Genomic DNA, 13,906 nt, shown 5'->3' with positions numbered 1-13,906 from the left:
CCATAGTAATTCATCCCCCATATAGTAATTCATCCCCCCTATAGTAATTCATCCCCCATAGTAATTCATCCCCCATATAGTAATTCATCCCCCATAGTAATTCATCCCCCATATAGTAATTCATCCCCCATAGTAATTCATCCCCCATATAGTAATTCATCCCCCATAGTAATTCATCCCCCCTATAGTAATTCATCCCCCATATAGTAATTCATCCCCCATAGTAATTCATTCCCCATATAGTAATTCATCCCCCATATAGTAATTCATCCCCCCTATAGTAATTCATCCCCCCTATAGTAATTCATCCCCCATATAGTAATTCATCCCCCATAGTAATTCATCCCCCATAGTAATTCATCCCCCATATAGTAATTCATCCCCCATATAGTAATTCATTCCCCATATTAATTCATCCCCCATATTAAGTCCCCAAGTCCCCCCTGTGTCAATTCACTTACCTTTGCTCCGCGCGTTCCTCTCGCCGTGTTCCCGCGCCATTCTGGTCTTCAGGGCGGACTGTGAGAGGAGAGGAGTTCGTCACGCTGCCCCGCCTACATCCTGGCTGCCCCGCCTACATCCTGACAGCTGCAGAGTCCTGACTTTTGGGGCGGCCGCCCGAGAGGAGGGAGGGGAGCGGGCGCCCGGCACACAGAAGAGCCGCATTTAAGTTTGTAAAGAGCCGCATGTGGCTCTCGAGCCGCGGCTTGCCGACCACTGGGCTAGGCAAATGCACAGCATGAATATGGATACAGCCCTGGCCAATTTCAGAGGGCCCACTGAATGCTGTGAGTGGCATTTATATTCTGTGAGTTCAGTGTCTTTCCTGGGAGTGGATTACACCAGCCAGGCTGGAGGCAGGCTGCCTCACCTGGCAACGGGCTGTCATATGACCTCAGGTGGGTCAACCTGAGGGCCTGAAGTTAGAGAGAGAGACCCTGGTTCTTCAGTGAGCTGGCTGAGGGGAGCTGTCTGCCAAAGCTATGTGTGGTATCACTGGAGGGTTTTGCTTGGAAGATTGGAAGGAGGCAACCATTCTGTCCTTGGGCCTTGTGAGTACTGACACTGAGAAATTTGGGGACACCCTGTGCTTGCTACCTTCCCTGGTGTTTGATAGTCAGTGTGGGTCTGGAAAAAGGAAACACTGGCTAGTGTTCTAAAGAGCTTGTCCAAGTGTTGCTACTGCAAAGGACTTTGCTTAGCTACGTTACCTTTGGGCTGTTGCGGTCTGTTGTAACTGGCTTATTAAAAATTTTTTGCAAGGAACTACTGTTTTTTGTGCACAATTGCAGCAGATTTGTCGTGTGAAAAATCGCATGGCAATCACGCCAAAAATGCCCCGCAATTTCATGTGGCATTGCCTTAAATTTCACCTGAAAACAATTATGTGCAATTTCACATTTTAACAGTGCATTTTGAAATTGCGGGCAGAATCGCAGCTTTTCCACCTGCGATTTAAAACACCTATATGTGAACAGAGACTAAATGGCAATGCATAAATAATAATGAACAGGTAAAAGAATCTCCTTGCATGCAGTAAATTAACTGACATAGTTACTAGGTTATAGGTTAGCAGATCGTTTAAATCAGTGCGGCACTAAGCAAGATTAACCTAGTAACAGCAACACCGGTAATGAGCTGTATAAGCAGTGAACAGTATAAGCAATGCTCAGCATAAACAATTAACAGGATCAACAGTAATTAAAAGTTTTACAGTAAGTCCTCTGCAACAGATGATCATGATCAACAGGTGTCTGTGAGTGCACCATCTGTATATCCCCCTAAGTGTAGGTATGAATATATGTATGAGAGTATGAGAGGGGTACCCCTGGAAGGCCGTTGTTCAGTATCTGGTGCCTGAACTGCAAATTTCAGCTGGATAAATGGTGGGGCCCAGTCTGTATAGTGGTGCACTCATTTACCGTACCTTTAAGCCTGTATGCAGTGAATTGTTCTTAGAACTACTAGGAAAATAAGCAGTTTCCTCTTTTCTTGATCTGCTAAACAGTGATAAAGTCAGCACATCTGCAGCAGTTCACCAGTCCTGGCACCCAGTGAATATTGTCCTGGACACTTGTCTGTCTCTGATCTTCAGGATCCCAGTCCACAGTAATAAAGAAATTAATCAGATTATCAAACAAAAATAAATACATAACTACAATGTAACTGCTGCTTTAAACATTATGGTTAAAACCTGAGTCGCGAACTACTCAGAACCTTTTTAAGTAGCTAAAACAAGCAAGGAAAGAATGTTATATGACATGACAATTTGGGAACATATGTCAAAGGTTGCCCTGCACTTTGTAGTCTAGTTATAATGTGAAATTCCACACTTGGTCATTTATTCCAAATTAGATATGGTGACAAGCTGCTAGCATCTAACAATGTTGATCAACCACATTTGTGCCTCTTACACAATATAAATAACCGTTGTAAAAGAGCAACTGTTGACCAGTACTACAGGTGTATGATGTGAATAAACATTTCCTTTGTTCACCTTAAGAGTGGGTCTGACTGAATTCCACAACAACAGTGGCTCAATTCCCAGCACTCTGGCCCTCAGTATCTCTCTCTATCTATCTCTCTCTATCTCTGGTCTCTGCACACCAAGCACACAGGTATGTACAGCTCTGGTTCTCACACAGAAAGGGGAAGCCTTTTTCTGTATCACTCAGGAAAACTGCTCACTCTCTCCTCCTCTTAAGGGGCTCTGTCTGGGAATTGTAGTCCATTGCCCCATTCACACTCATGACAAGGTCCTTTCCTAGCCTACATCTCCCACAGTTCAGTGTGGCCTGCATAAGTCTTTTCAGTTTCTCAAGTCCCAATGGCTCTCCCTAGTGAGAGGAGGCTGAACAGCGCTGAATCCAGGAAAAGAATCCTGTTTGGGTGGCTGAAGCACTGTGTCCTTATAGCTTCTCTCTCTCACCCCCCTCTCTCTCTTTCTCTCTCCCCTTTCCCCCTCTGTCTCTCTCCCCCCTCTCCCTCTATCTCTCTCTCCCTCTCTTCCCCTCTCTCTCTCCCCCCTCTCTCCCCTCCCCACCTCTCCCTCTCTCCCCCCTCTCTCCTCCCCTCTCCCCCCCCCCTCTCTCTCTCTCTCTCTCTCTCTTTCTCTCTTCCCTCTCCCCCTCTGTCTCTCTCCCCTCTCTCCCCCCCTCCCTCTATCTCTCCCCCTCTGTCCCCCCCTCTCTCTCCCTCTCTCTCCCCCCCTCTCTCTCCCTTTTTTTCTTAACTGAGTCATATTTTTCTTATTACTTGCTTATTTTTAAGCTGTATGCATCCAAAAGCAATGGATGTTAATCATTCCACAGACTAAATTCCATTCATGTAGAACTATCATACGCATGGCAAATTTCTGGCAATTCAACCACTTTCTCAAGAATGGCCAACAGATCAAGGCCAGGGCTGGGATGCGGAGGAAGGAGAGGCTCAATAACTTTGAGACACTCTCACTGGCCCCCACTCCCAGCTGCAGAAGACCATTGGACATATTACCTTATGCTACAGACTGAAATTAACTCTTTATATCTAAACCAGTCAACACGCTCTGCTAAAACCTTATAGGACAGCAGAGTACAGAATCACACAACTTCTCGCACTGTACAAAAACGTGCTGCCTTGTGCACCCCCATGCATCTAGCAAATGTGCGTGTTCACACCTACCAAAACGTAGGGTACCACAGTACCATGCTTTTTGGTATGGCACAATTTTATAAATCATGCCTGCACCTTTTTTGCACATTTCACAGGCATTACACATCCTATTGAAATAAATAGTCTGCCATAAAACGCAATGCATGGGAACATAATTGTAATTGTGTGTAACAGCATTAATCATTTTGTAATAATATACATTATCCTTATGATTGTTGTTATTATTATTATTATTATTATTGTTGTTGTTTCTACTATATGGTTGTAGTAGCAATATTAATATGAACAACAATAATTTTTATCCAAAGCATTGCTCCTTAGCAGTGCACTGACTATGCTTACAACTCTCCTGCTGCCTCTTCTTCATTTAGGCATGTTAAGATCAAACTTTTTCCCATGATTCGTAGTTACGCCCCAGTACACATATAAAACACGCCCATGTGTGTTTACACCAGCTGACTCAACAGACGTTTGTTGTAGGACTGCGACAGATGACTGTACTTTGCTTTTTGCTGAACTCATAAGCTTGGGAAAAGACGATGGCTTCTGCTAAAATAAGAAGGGAGCTGGAGTGCTCCATCTGTATGGAGATTTACACCGATCCCGTAAACCTGGCATGTGGACACAATTTCTGCAGGGACTGTATTGATCGTGTGCTGGAAACACAGACAAGGTCTGGACTTCATTCCTGCCCTGAATGCCGAACACAATACACAACACGTCCCACACTGCAGAGGAACATTACGCTGTGTAACATAGTGGAGAATTTCCTGCCTACACAGCCAGATCAAGAGAAGACAGGGGTCTTCTGTACATTCTGTGTGGATTTTCCTGAACCTGCTGTTAAATTCTGTTTGCATTGTGAAGCTTATTTGTGTGATAAACACTTGATAGTCCACAAAACCTCAGCAGAACACGTCTTAACCAATCCTACAACTTCCCTTGAAGAGAGAAAATGCTCTATTCATAAGGAACTTTTGAGGTATTTCTGCATTGAGGACTCAGTCTGCATATGTGTGTCCTGTTGTCTGATTGGGGAACACAAAGGTCACCATATGGAGTCACTGTTTAAGGCCTCTGAAATGAAAAAGAAAAAACTTAGAAATTCTCTTCAAAAACTGATGATAAAGAAAGAGGAGATAGAGCAAAGCATTCAGAGTCTTCATGAAAGCAGTGGTAAACTAGTACAAAATGCAACTAGTAACACAGAGAGAGTCTCTTCCCTGTTTAGAGACCTCAAGAGACAACTGGAGGACCTAGAGAAGAGAGTCCCGAATATGATGTCCAGGGTTGCAGAGCAGCTTTCCCTCGTAGCTCTTGATCTGATCCAACAACTAGAAATAAAGAAGGATGAGTTGTCCAGGAAAATGCATCACATTGAGGATTTGTGTGGCATGACGGATCCATTGACTGTTTTACAGGAGTTTAACGAAGGTGACTTGTGTGATACTGAGGATGGAGATAATAAAGACACAGAAGATCAACTCCTTCATGATGGAACTGACCTTGAGATGGCTGGCATCTCACACACATTATACACAGATTTATTTGATATTGGGGTAAATGAAGAGATTTGTATAGATGAACCTGAAGATATTTTACTGGATGTAAACACAGCTGGTAATAATCTACATATTTCAGATGACAGAAAAACAGCATCCTGGTCTTCAAATCAGAATTGCCCAGAAACACCAGAGAGATTTCAGTATGATCCTCAGGTGTTAAGCTGTCAGAGTTTTTTGTCAGGGCAACATTACTGGGAAGTGGATGTTGGGGGATCGCAATGGTGGAGTATCGGGATGTGTTACCCCAGTATAGACAGGAGAGGAGACCAGTCATGGATTGGCTATAATAAGAAGTCCTGGGTTTTGGAAAGCCAGAGAAATCAGTGTTCTGTGATACATGACAGTACCAAGATCCCATTACCTACTAATATCTCCAGTGACAGGGTCAGGATATATCTGGATTATGAGGCTGGGCAGATTTCCTTTTATAACCTGTGTGACCCAATCCAACACCTTCACACTTTCACAACCACATTCACTGAGCCCCTCCATGCTGTGTTGAGTGTAGGACTATATGGTTGTCTAAAGATAATTGGAGGGAATTGGCAAAGATAAAATACTGTAAACTCAGAGACTGGTAACATCACAAAACAAAATTATGTTCATTTGCTGACATACACCATCTCTAGCATGGGGCAATGAGAGTGGCTCCAGTCAGTGGGTTGCAGGATTTACGCATGCTCCTTAGGCACAGGACAGAGTAGGCATTGTACAGAAACAGGAGAACCACCGATGTGTGAAAGCTGACCTTTTCTGAGTGTAAAAAAATAAAAATATTGGTACATGTTAAAAAAAATATTCTGGTAAGAAAAAAAGGAAAGGGAGTAAGTTAAATTTGTTTCATTTGTGCGTTATTGAAAGGGTGCATTTTGTTGGTGTGCATAGTGTGAATCATTGTTTGAGTATTTATTATATTAGTATATTAGGGTAGGGCCATCTGCCTGTAAAGTGGCTTGAGGGACTTGGTCATCAGTTGCAGAGAAGTGCAATGTTCTTATAAATACAGTATCTGTTTATGTGATCAGGTGGAGGGGGTGGACCTTTCAGTTATTTGCTCATCCTCCATTCATAGATCACATTTCATTCATATAAGCTATATGACTTCTATGTATATAGCAGCTGGATGGAGAGGGGGACATAGTTGGACACTCTTGATGAGAATTTGTGGCATCAGCACATGGGAAACATCCTACTGACTGTAAGTTACAGTATGTCCCTTGTGCTGATTTGTGTGGTTTTTTAAAATTTTGGCTGCATCTAGGTTTTACATTTAAATGGGGGAAAAAGATGGGGAATTTACTTTCACTGCCACGGACCACCAATGCAGGGGAACAGGATGGTTACATTTCACTGCCACTGACCACCAATGTTGGAGGGATTACATTTTACTGTCAGTGACACCAATGTGTATGTTGGGAGGGTTAATAGTACTGACATACGTGCTTGGGGCTATTATTACGGCCACTGACACCAATGTTGGGAGTTATTATTGCATGCACTGACATCAACATTGGGAGTTATTATTGAACTCACTAACCCCAAGGTTGGAGGTTACTTTTGCATCCACTGATGTCAATGTTGGGGGTTATTTTTGCTTCAAGTGACTTCATTGTTAAGGGTTATTAATGCACTCACTGACACTAATGCAGGGGTAATATTGCACTTACTGATACTAATACTGAGGGTTATTAATACACTCACTGACAAGGTGCTAAGAGTTGTTGTTATTACGGTCATTGACACCTATGCCGAGGGCTTACTACTATCACTGACACCCAGATGCTGGGGGTTAATTTTTACACTTAAAGACACAAATGTTGGGGGTTATTATTACAGCTACTGGCACCAATGTTGGGGGTTAATATTACAGCTACTGACACCAATGCTGGATATTATTACTACCACTGACACCAATGCTGGGGGTTATTGTACTTCAACTTCTTCAGTGTGCATTGAGATACGCTGATATAAAAATGCATCAAGATTTTTGGGTGTTGATTTTCATTATAGCCTGTTCATCTTGAAAGGTTGCCTAATTTAACACAATGTGCCTATTTTTCAGCCCTCTGGAAGTGTTGGGCGCCACATTTGAGGCCCTCTATCATTTTCAAGTTGACCACCACTGATCTAAACAGAAGCAAACTCTCAGCTATGAGCAACATATACATTTTCAATAGAACAAGGAGGAGATCCAGGCAAAAAGTATAACAATTACTAGGCATCGGTACATATGGATGGATGTGTCTTTTCCCCCAAAAAGTTGTGATTCCCACCTCCACCTGATCCTGAGTGTCCACATGCCAGCTGAAGGTTCCTATGCCTATGTATTGAGTGCATTTTGGTGTGAAGAATCAGCATCTTCATCACTATAAACCTGCAGTTGATCCAAAGAAAAGTGAACAAACCCTTAGCCCTGGTTTACACTACCACGATTTATTTGCAACTGGGTGACATAGAAAGTCACAAGACAAGTGAAAATACATTGATTTTAATATGTGCCATCTTAATGGCAGTGGTTGATGCGACCAAAAAAATAGATCCTGCACTACTTTTGAGTGACTTCAGTGCAACTTGGCCCAATAGACTTCTACGTATATTATCTTACATATCTCATCAGCATTAGATAAGAATGAGACTTTTATGGATCAGTGTTGCTTTTTTAACTCTCACCTCTCCACCCTGGTCATCTTTGCTGCCTAAAAACTGCCTCCCTAGCACATCCCATTCACACCTGAGAGTAGCGTTCCCGTTCATGTTTTTTGTGCATTTTTCACATGTAAAAATTCACTTGAATGGGCTGCCCTATACACGACAAATGCAAGCAAAGTAGCTCAAAAAACTTTTCTTCATGCACATTTTGGTGTGTTTGTAGCACATTTTATTGCGCAGCAAAGCACGTGTCTGCTAACTGTGATTAGCGTGTCATAACAATTAGCCTGCATTCGCATCTGTGCATTTCCAAACATGCGGCAAATCGCACAGAAAATGCACAACGCATATTCAGAAATGCACAGATGCAAACACAGCCTAAATGGCAACCCACATTTTCTGTGCGGGTTGCCGTGCATTCGGAAACATGCAGATGTCTAAATGGTAACGCAAATACAACAAACATTGCCACGCATTTTCAAATCGCATGGCAAAGCATGTAATTTCTGTGCGAGTTGCCACACGTTTGGAAATGTGCAGATGTGAATGCAGCCTAAATGGCAATGCAAGCACAACATATTTGCTGGGCATTTCCAAAACACATAATAAAGCATGTTTTCTGTTCAAGTAGCCACACATTTGGAAGGTTCAAACGCAGCCTAAATGGCAATGCAAGAGTGACGCGAGTTTGCTGCACATTCTAAAATGCGCAGATGCAAATGCAGCCTAATGGCAATGCAAGCACAATGGGCATTTCCGAGCATTTTCAAAACACACAGCAAACACATACATCTGCGCATTTTTGAACATGCTGCAACTTGCACAGAAAACACATGAATTGCCATGCATGTCAAGAAGGCTTGGCCCGCTTGTGTTGACATTTAGGCTACGTTCACATCTGTGTGTTTCTGAACGTGTGGCAACCTGCTCAGAAAATGCGTGCTTTGAAGCATGTTTCATAAACTTTCATCGAGCTTACATTACTACTATGGTGACGCAAGTGTGATGCATGTTTGCAGCGCATTTCTAAAATGCATGGCAAAGTATGCATTTTCTGTGCGGGTTGCTGCGCATTCAGAAACACGCAGATGTGAACGCAGACTAATTGTTAATGACACCTCAATCATGGTTAGCAGACACAGTTAGCAAAAACGCCCTACAAACGCATCTAAATACACACTTAAAAAACATGTGACGACTGATAATGTTCTTGAGTTAATTTGGGGCATATTGCATGCATAGGGCTGCCCTATGTGCTACACGCGTTTACGCTTAAAAAAAAAAAATGAAAAAACACAAGCAGGAATACACATTTCTGTCAGGCTAAGGTGTGAATGGAATGTGCTTGGGAGGAAGTTTTTAGACAACAAGGATGACCAGGTGAGGGTTAAAGAAAACAACACTGATACATCAAAATCACATGAAAGTTGCACTGAAGTTGCACCAAGTCACAAAACAAATTTGTATTACTATACAAAATTAATTTTTTATTATTATTAGTAGAACATAGGCAGCTTCTACAGCCTAGCGTCCTAGGTTGCTAGAAAGTAAGCAACTCATACCACAAAGCCTCTTAGGTTGCTAGAACACTGGCTGCATCTGCTGCCTTGCATCCTAGGTTGTCTTCTCTTGCAGCCAGTGTCCTGGATTGGTAGGATGAAGCGGGCCTTTACCATCTAGTGTCCTAGATTGCAGACAGAACACAGGCAGCTCCAGCTGCCTAGCCCCCTTGCTATTTGGAGTTAGTAGCATACATTCACACCAATAGCATAATGTGTAGCTACATTCAGATCAGTAAAAAAAAGTACACATTACAGACGGGGGCGGACTGACCATTTGGAAACTCGGGCACTACTCGAGGGCCCAGAGTCAGTAGGGGGCCCCATGAGATGCCCCTGTTACCTTTTTCATAGGCTTTTTTGAGTTTGGGCAAGGACACAGGGGCCCCATGACCTCCTGTTGCCCGGGGGCCCCATGAGTTGTCAGTCCGCCCCTGATTACAGATCAGAAAGCAGCGGCCTAGGCCTGCAGTGCTTTTGTACACACTCCATGTACAGTGGGGGCACACCACCATGTACTGTGTCGGTGGTGTCACTGGAGTGGCCTAGCCAGTCTCCAGACCTTAATCCAACTGAAAATCTGTGGAGGGAGCTGAAAGTTCGACTTGCCAAAAGTCAGCCACCAAACCTTAATGACTTGGAGAGGGTCTGCCAAGAGGAGTGGGCCTAAATCCCTCCTGAGATGTGTGCAAACCTGGTGGTCAACTACAGGAAACGTCTGACCTCTGTGATTGCCAACAAGGGATTTACCACTAAGTACTAAGACATGTTTTGTGAAGGGGATCAAATACTTATTTCCCTCATGAACATGCAAATCAGTGCATCATTTGTTAGACATGCATTTCTTTTGAATTTTTGTTGCTGTTCTGTCTCTCTGTGTTACAATACCCCTACCATTCGATTTTTAGACTGATCATTTTTTTGTGAGTGGGCAAACATTCAAAATCAGCAGGGGATCAAATACTTATTTCCTTCACTGTAAAAGTAGGCCAATCACATCCACACTTCAAGTAAAAGAAAATAGAATCACCTTACATAAAGTGTCTCCATCAGAGTACCTCTTAAATCAGTTGCCCCCATCAGAGAACCCCCTTACATCAGGTATCCCCACCAAAGTACCCCCTTACATCAGGTGTCCCCATCAGAGTGTCCCTTACTTTAGATGTCTACATTACAGTACCCCCTTATATAGAGTGTTCCCATCAGAGTACTCCCATACATCAATTCCCCATAAGGGTGTCCCCATAAATCAGGTGTCCCCATCAGGGTGCACCCTCACATAATGTGTCCCATTAGACTTCCCCCATACATCCGATTCCAACATCAAAGTGCCCCCATACATCAAGTTCACCTATCAGAGTGCTCCCATTCATCAGGTGTAACCATCAGAGAGCACCCTTATGTCATGGTCCCCATCCGAGTGCCTCTTACATCAGGGTCCCCATCAAAGTGCTCCCATACATTAAGTGTCCCTATCAGAGTGCCCCCATACATCAGGTTCCCCCATCAGCATGCCCCCATACATCAGGTTCCCCAATCAGAGTGCCCCCCTGTATCAGGGCCCCCATCAGGGTGTCTCTTTACATAATGTATCCCTATTAGAGTACCCCCAAACATCAGGTTCTCCCATCAGAGTGTCCTCATACATTAGGTTCCCACATCAGAAACCCCCAAACTTCAGGTGTCCCCATCAGAGTGCCCTTTACATCAGGTATATTATTCAAAGTGCCCCCTTATATGAGGCATCTCCATCAGAGTGTCTCCATATATAAGGTGTCCTTATATATGTCCTCTATATTCTGCCGCCCCTTCTACCCAGCTTCCCTCTGCTGCCCCCGGTTCCCTCGCTTCCAGCTCCAGATTGAGCAAACTTCTGCTCGGGAACTAGCCTTAACGTCACGCCTAGCAACCCTCTGCCCTGTCTGCACATCCTAGTGATCCAAGATCAGAGTGAGAAATCCCTAAGCTGCCCGGATCTGGGTCACTGAGCAGATGAGAGCTGTGAAGGGGGGGGGCAACCAGCAGTGTATTTACCACAAGGCAAACAAGGTGTTTGCCTGGGGCAGAAATTTTCAAGGGGGCAGCACCGCCCCCTGCTCACAGTGGCTTCGAAATGTGAGTATTCCATCCAAATACCAGTCTCCGCTCCAGGGTACTCCTCAGCCCGGCACCCCCCATCCCTCCTCCACCCCTGCTGGCCAATGGAGCCCCACACAGCCCACTCCATTCACACACGGCACACGGTCACTAGCTCACGTGTTGCGCAGTGCGCAGTGTGAGGCCTCAGTGGTGGCAGAGTGGTGCCTTTTGTTTGGAACAGTGCTGTGCCATAGATGTCAAAAGGGGGAGTGGTGTTTATGGGGGGACCATGGGCACTGCTAGATCCTTCATAATGTACTGTCCTCTACCCACATATAACCCTGGCATCAATATCCCCATCATCTACCCATATATAATCCTGGCATCAATACCCCCATCATCTACCCACATATAACCCTGGCATCAATATCCCCATCATCTACCCATATATAACCCTGGCATCAATACCCCCATCATCTACCCATATATAACCCTGGCATCAATACCCCCATCATCTACCAACATATAACCCTGGCATCAATACCCCCATCATCTACCAACATATAACCCTGGCATCAATACCCCCATCATCTACCAACATATAACCCTGGCATCAATACCCCGATCATCTACCAACATATAACCCTGGCATCAATACCCCCATCATCTACCCATATATAACCCTGGCATCAATACCCCCATCATCTACCAACATATAACCCTGGCATCAATACCCCCATCATCTACCCATATATAACCCTGGCATCAAAACCCCCATCATCTACCAACATATAACCCTGACATCAATACCCCCATCATCTACCAACATATAACCCTGGCATCAATACCCCCATCTTCTGCTCAGTGGCATATTTACCAGAGGCAAACAAGGCCTTTGCCTTGGGTGGCAATTTTCAAGGGGGGGCGGCGCAGCCCCTCCTGCTGAACCCAACTTCCCCAACAAGCTCATTCAAGCTTCCTTCTTCCTCACCAGCTCTCCTGTAGATTCCCCGGTCCTGTCCATGCACTCTGGGCCAGTCCACATGTTCCCAGCAGGAGCAAGCCATTCCCTCAGTTGGAGTTGAGGAGGACCCGGTTGCCCCAGCTGTCACATCCTTCATGCCATAGTAGCTCTTTCTGCCTCGTCCTCTCCCTTCGGCGTCGCTCTTCACCCAGAGCCACCCTCATCGCCAGGGCACAGCATCCCCGGCATAGCGGGCACAGGCAGGAACATGCACAGGGCAGTTCCTGGAGAGGAAGCTCACAGGCTGGTGAGGCTGCTGTCAGGTCAGATCGGGGGAAGAGGGCACACAGCACATGTCACAGATCCTTCAAAACACAGCAGCTGTATCTATGGAAAGAACTAAAGATCAGAGTTCATAGAAGAGGCCCATGGAACCTTTATGATTTGAAGACTGTTTGTGTGGAAGAATGAGCCAAAATCACACCTGAGCAATGCATGCAACTAGTTTCTCCATACAGGAGGCGTTTTGAAACTGTCATTACCAACAATTAATTTTGTACGAAGTATTAAATACATTTCAGTTAGCGTTTTCAATACTTTTTCCCTGTGTCATTCCATTTTATTACACATAACTTAATTTCTGAGTTTATTCGTTTTGGTTTCTTTGTATGTGATGTATGGATTGCATGGGATGTTACTGACATGTGTTGAACATTTCATATCAATAGCACCTTTAGAAATATATTTACTGAGAAAAATGGTGACGTGTTCAATACTTATTTTCCCCGCTGTATATATATATATATATACAGTATATGTATAATATTATTATTATTATTTGTTTTAATATTGTTATAACTTTTTTTAAATTATTGTTTGACAATATATACTACTACTGTTTTTATTATTTTTAATACCTATATTATCTCATTATTATTATTAATAATAACAATAATAAAATTTGTATTGTTTGGCGATTATTAATATTGTTATTATCCTTATCATTTCTATAATAATACTAATATTTGATTGTATTTTATTATTATTATTAATATTATAATTATTAATAGTAGTATTCAAAGGCACAGCTACAGGGGTCGCAATCGCGACCCAGCCCCATTGTCCAGGGGGCCTGTGTGGTCCCCCTGTACAGCTGAATGGGAGGGGCAGAATAGGCATACAGAGGAACCAATCCCTTACTCCTGCAGCCCTTGAATACCCACTTTCCCTCCTGCAGGCAATCCAGGAGAAGGGGATCGGTTCCTCTATATGCTGCCACCCACCACTTTCTCCCGGCCTCCCTGCTCTCTTAGTTGGGCCCCCTGTGCTCTCTCATTCTCTGCAGCTCTGCCAGATTCCCCCATTCCCTCTCCGGCCGACTGTTGCAGGAGATGCTGTCAGGATGGAGAGTGGGTAAGGGGCCAGTAAATGTGTAA

General features: G+C 44.0%; 2 protein-coding genes across 2 annotated transcripts in view; both read left to right on the top strand.

The window, feature by feature from the left end:
- Window positions 1-13,906, top strand: part of LOC149434709 (E3 ubiquitin-protein ligase TRIM39-like) — a 43,695-nt gene that overhangs the window by 14,608 nt on the left and 15,181 nt on the right. The window lies entirely within an intron of this gene.
- LOC149434710 (E3 ubiquitin/ISG15 ligase TRIM25-like) lies at window positions 4,114-13,430 on the top strand. The gene has a single exon (XM_089663489.1). The coding sequence runs from the start codon at window positions 4,194-4,196 to the stop codon at window positions 5,772-5,774; it is 1,581 nt and encodes a 526-aa protein (XP_089519615.1). The 5' UTR covers window positions 4,114-4,193; the 3' UTR covers window positions 5,775-13,430.

The sequence above is a fragment of the Staurois parvus genome, unplaced genomic scaffold, assembly GCF_062004578.1.
Source record: "Staurois parvus isolate SC_StPar_1 unplaced genomic scaffold, SC_StPar_1.0 ptg001698l, whole genome shotgun sequence".
In the NCBI taxonomy this organism is placed as follows: Eukaryota; Metazoa; Chordata; class Amphibia; order Anura; family Ranidae; genus Staurois; species Staurois parvus.
Note: the sequence above shows the minus strand (reverse complement) of the source record. Positions and strands in the feature narration are given on the sequence as shown.

Excerpts from the sequence above, each read along its gene's own strand:
- LOC149434710 (XM_089663489.1), top strand. The coding sequence starts at position 4,194 with ATGGCTTCTGCTAAAATAAGAAGGGAGCTGGAGTGCTCCATCTGTATG.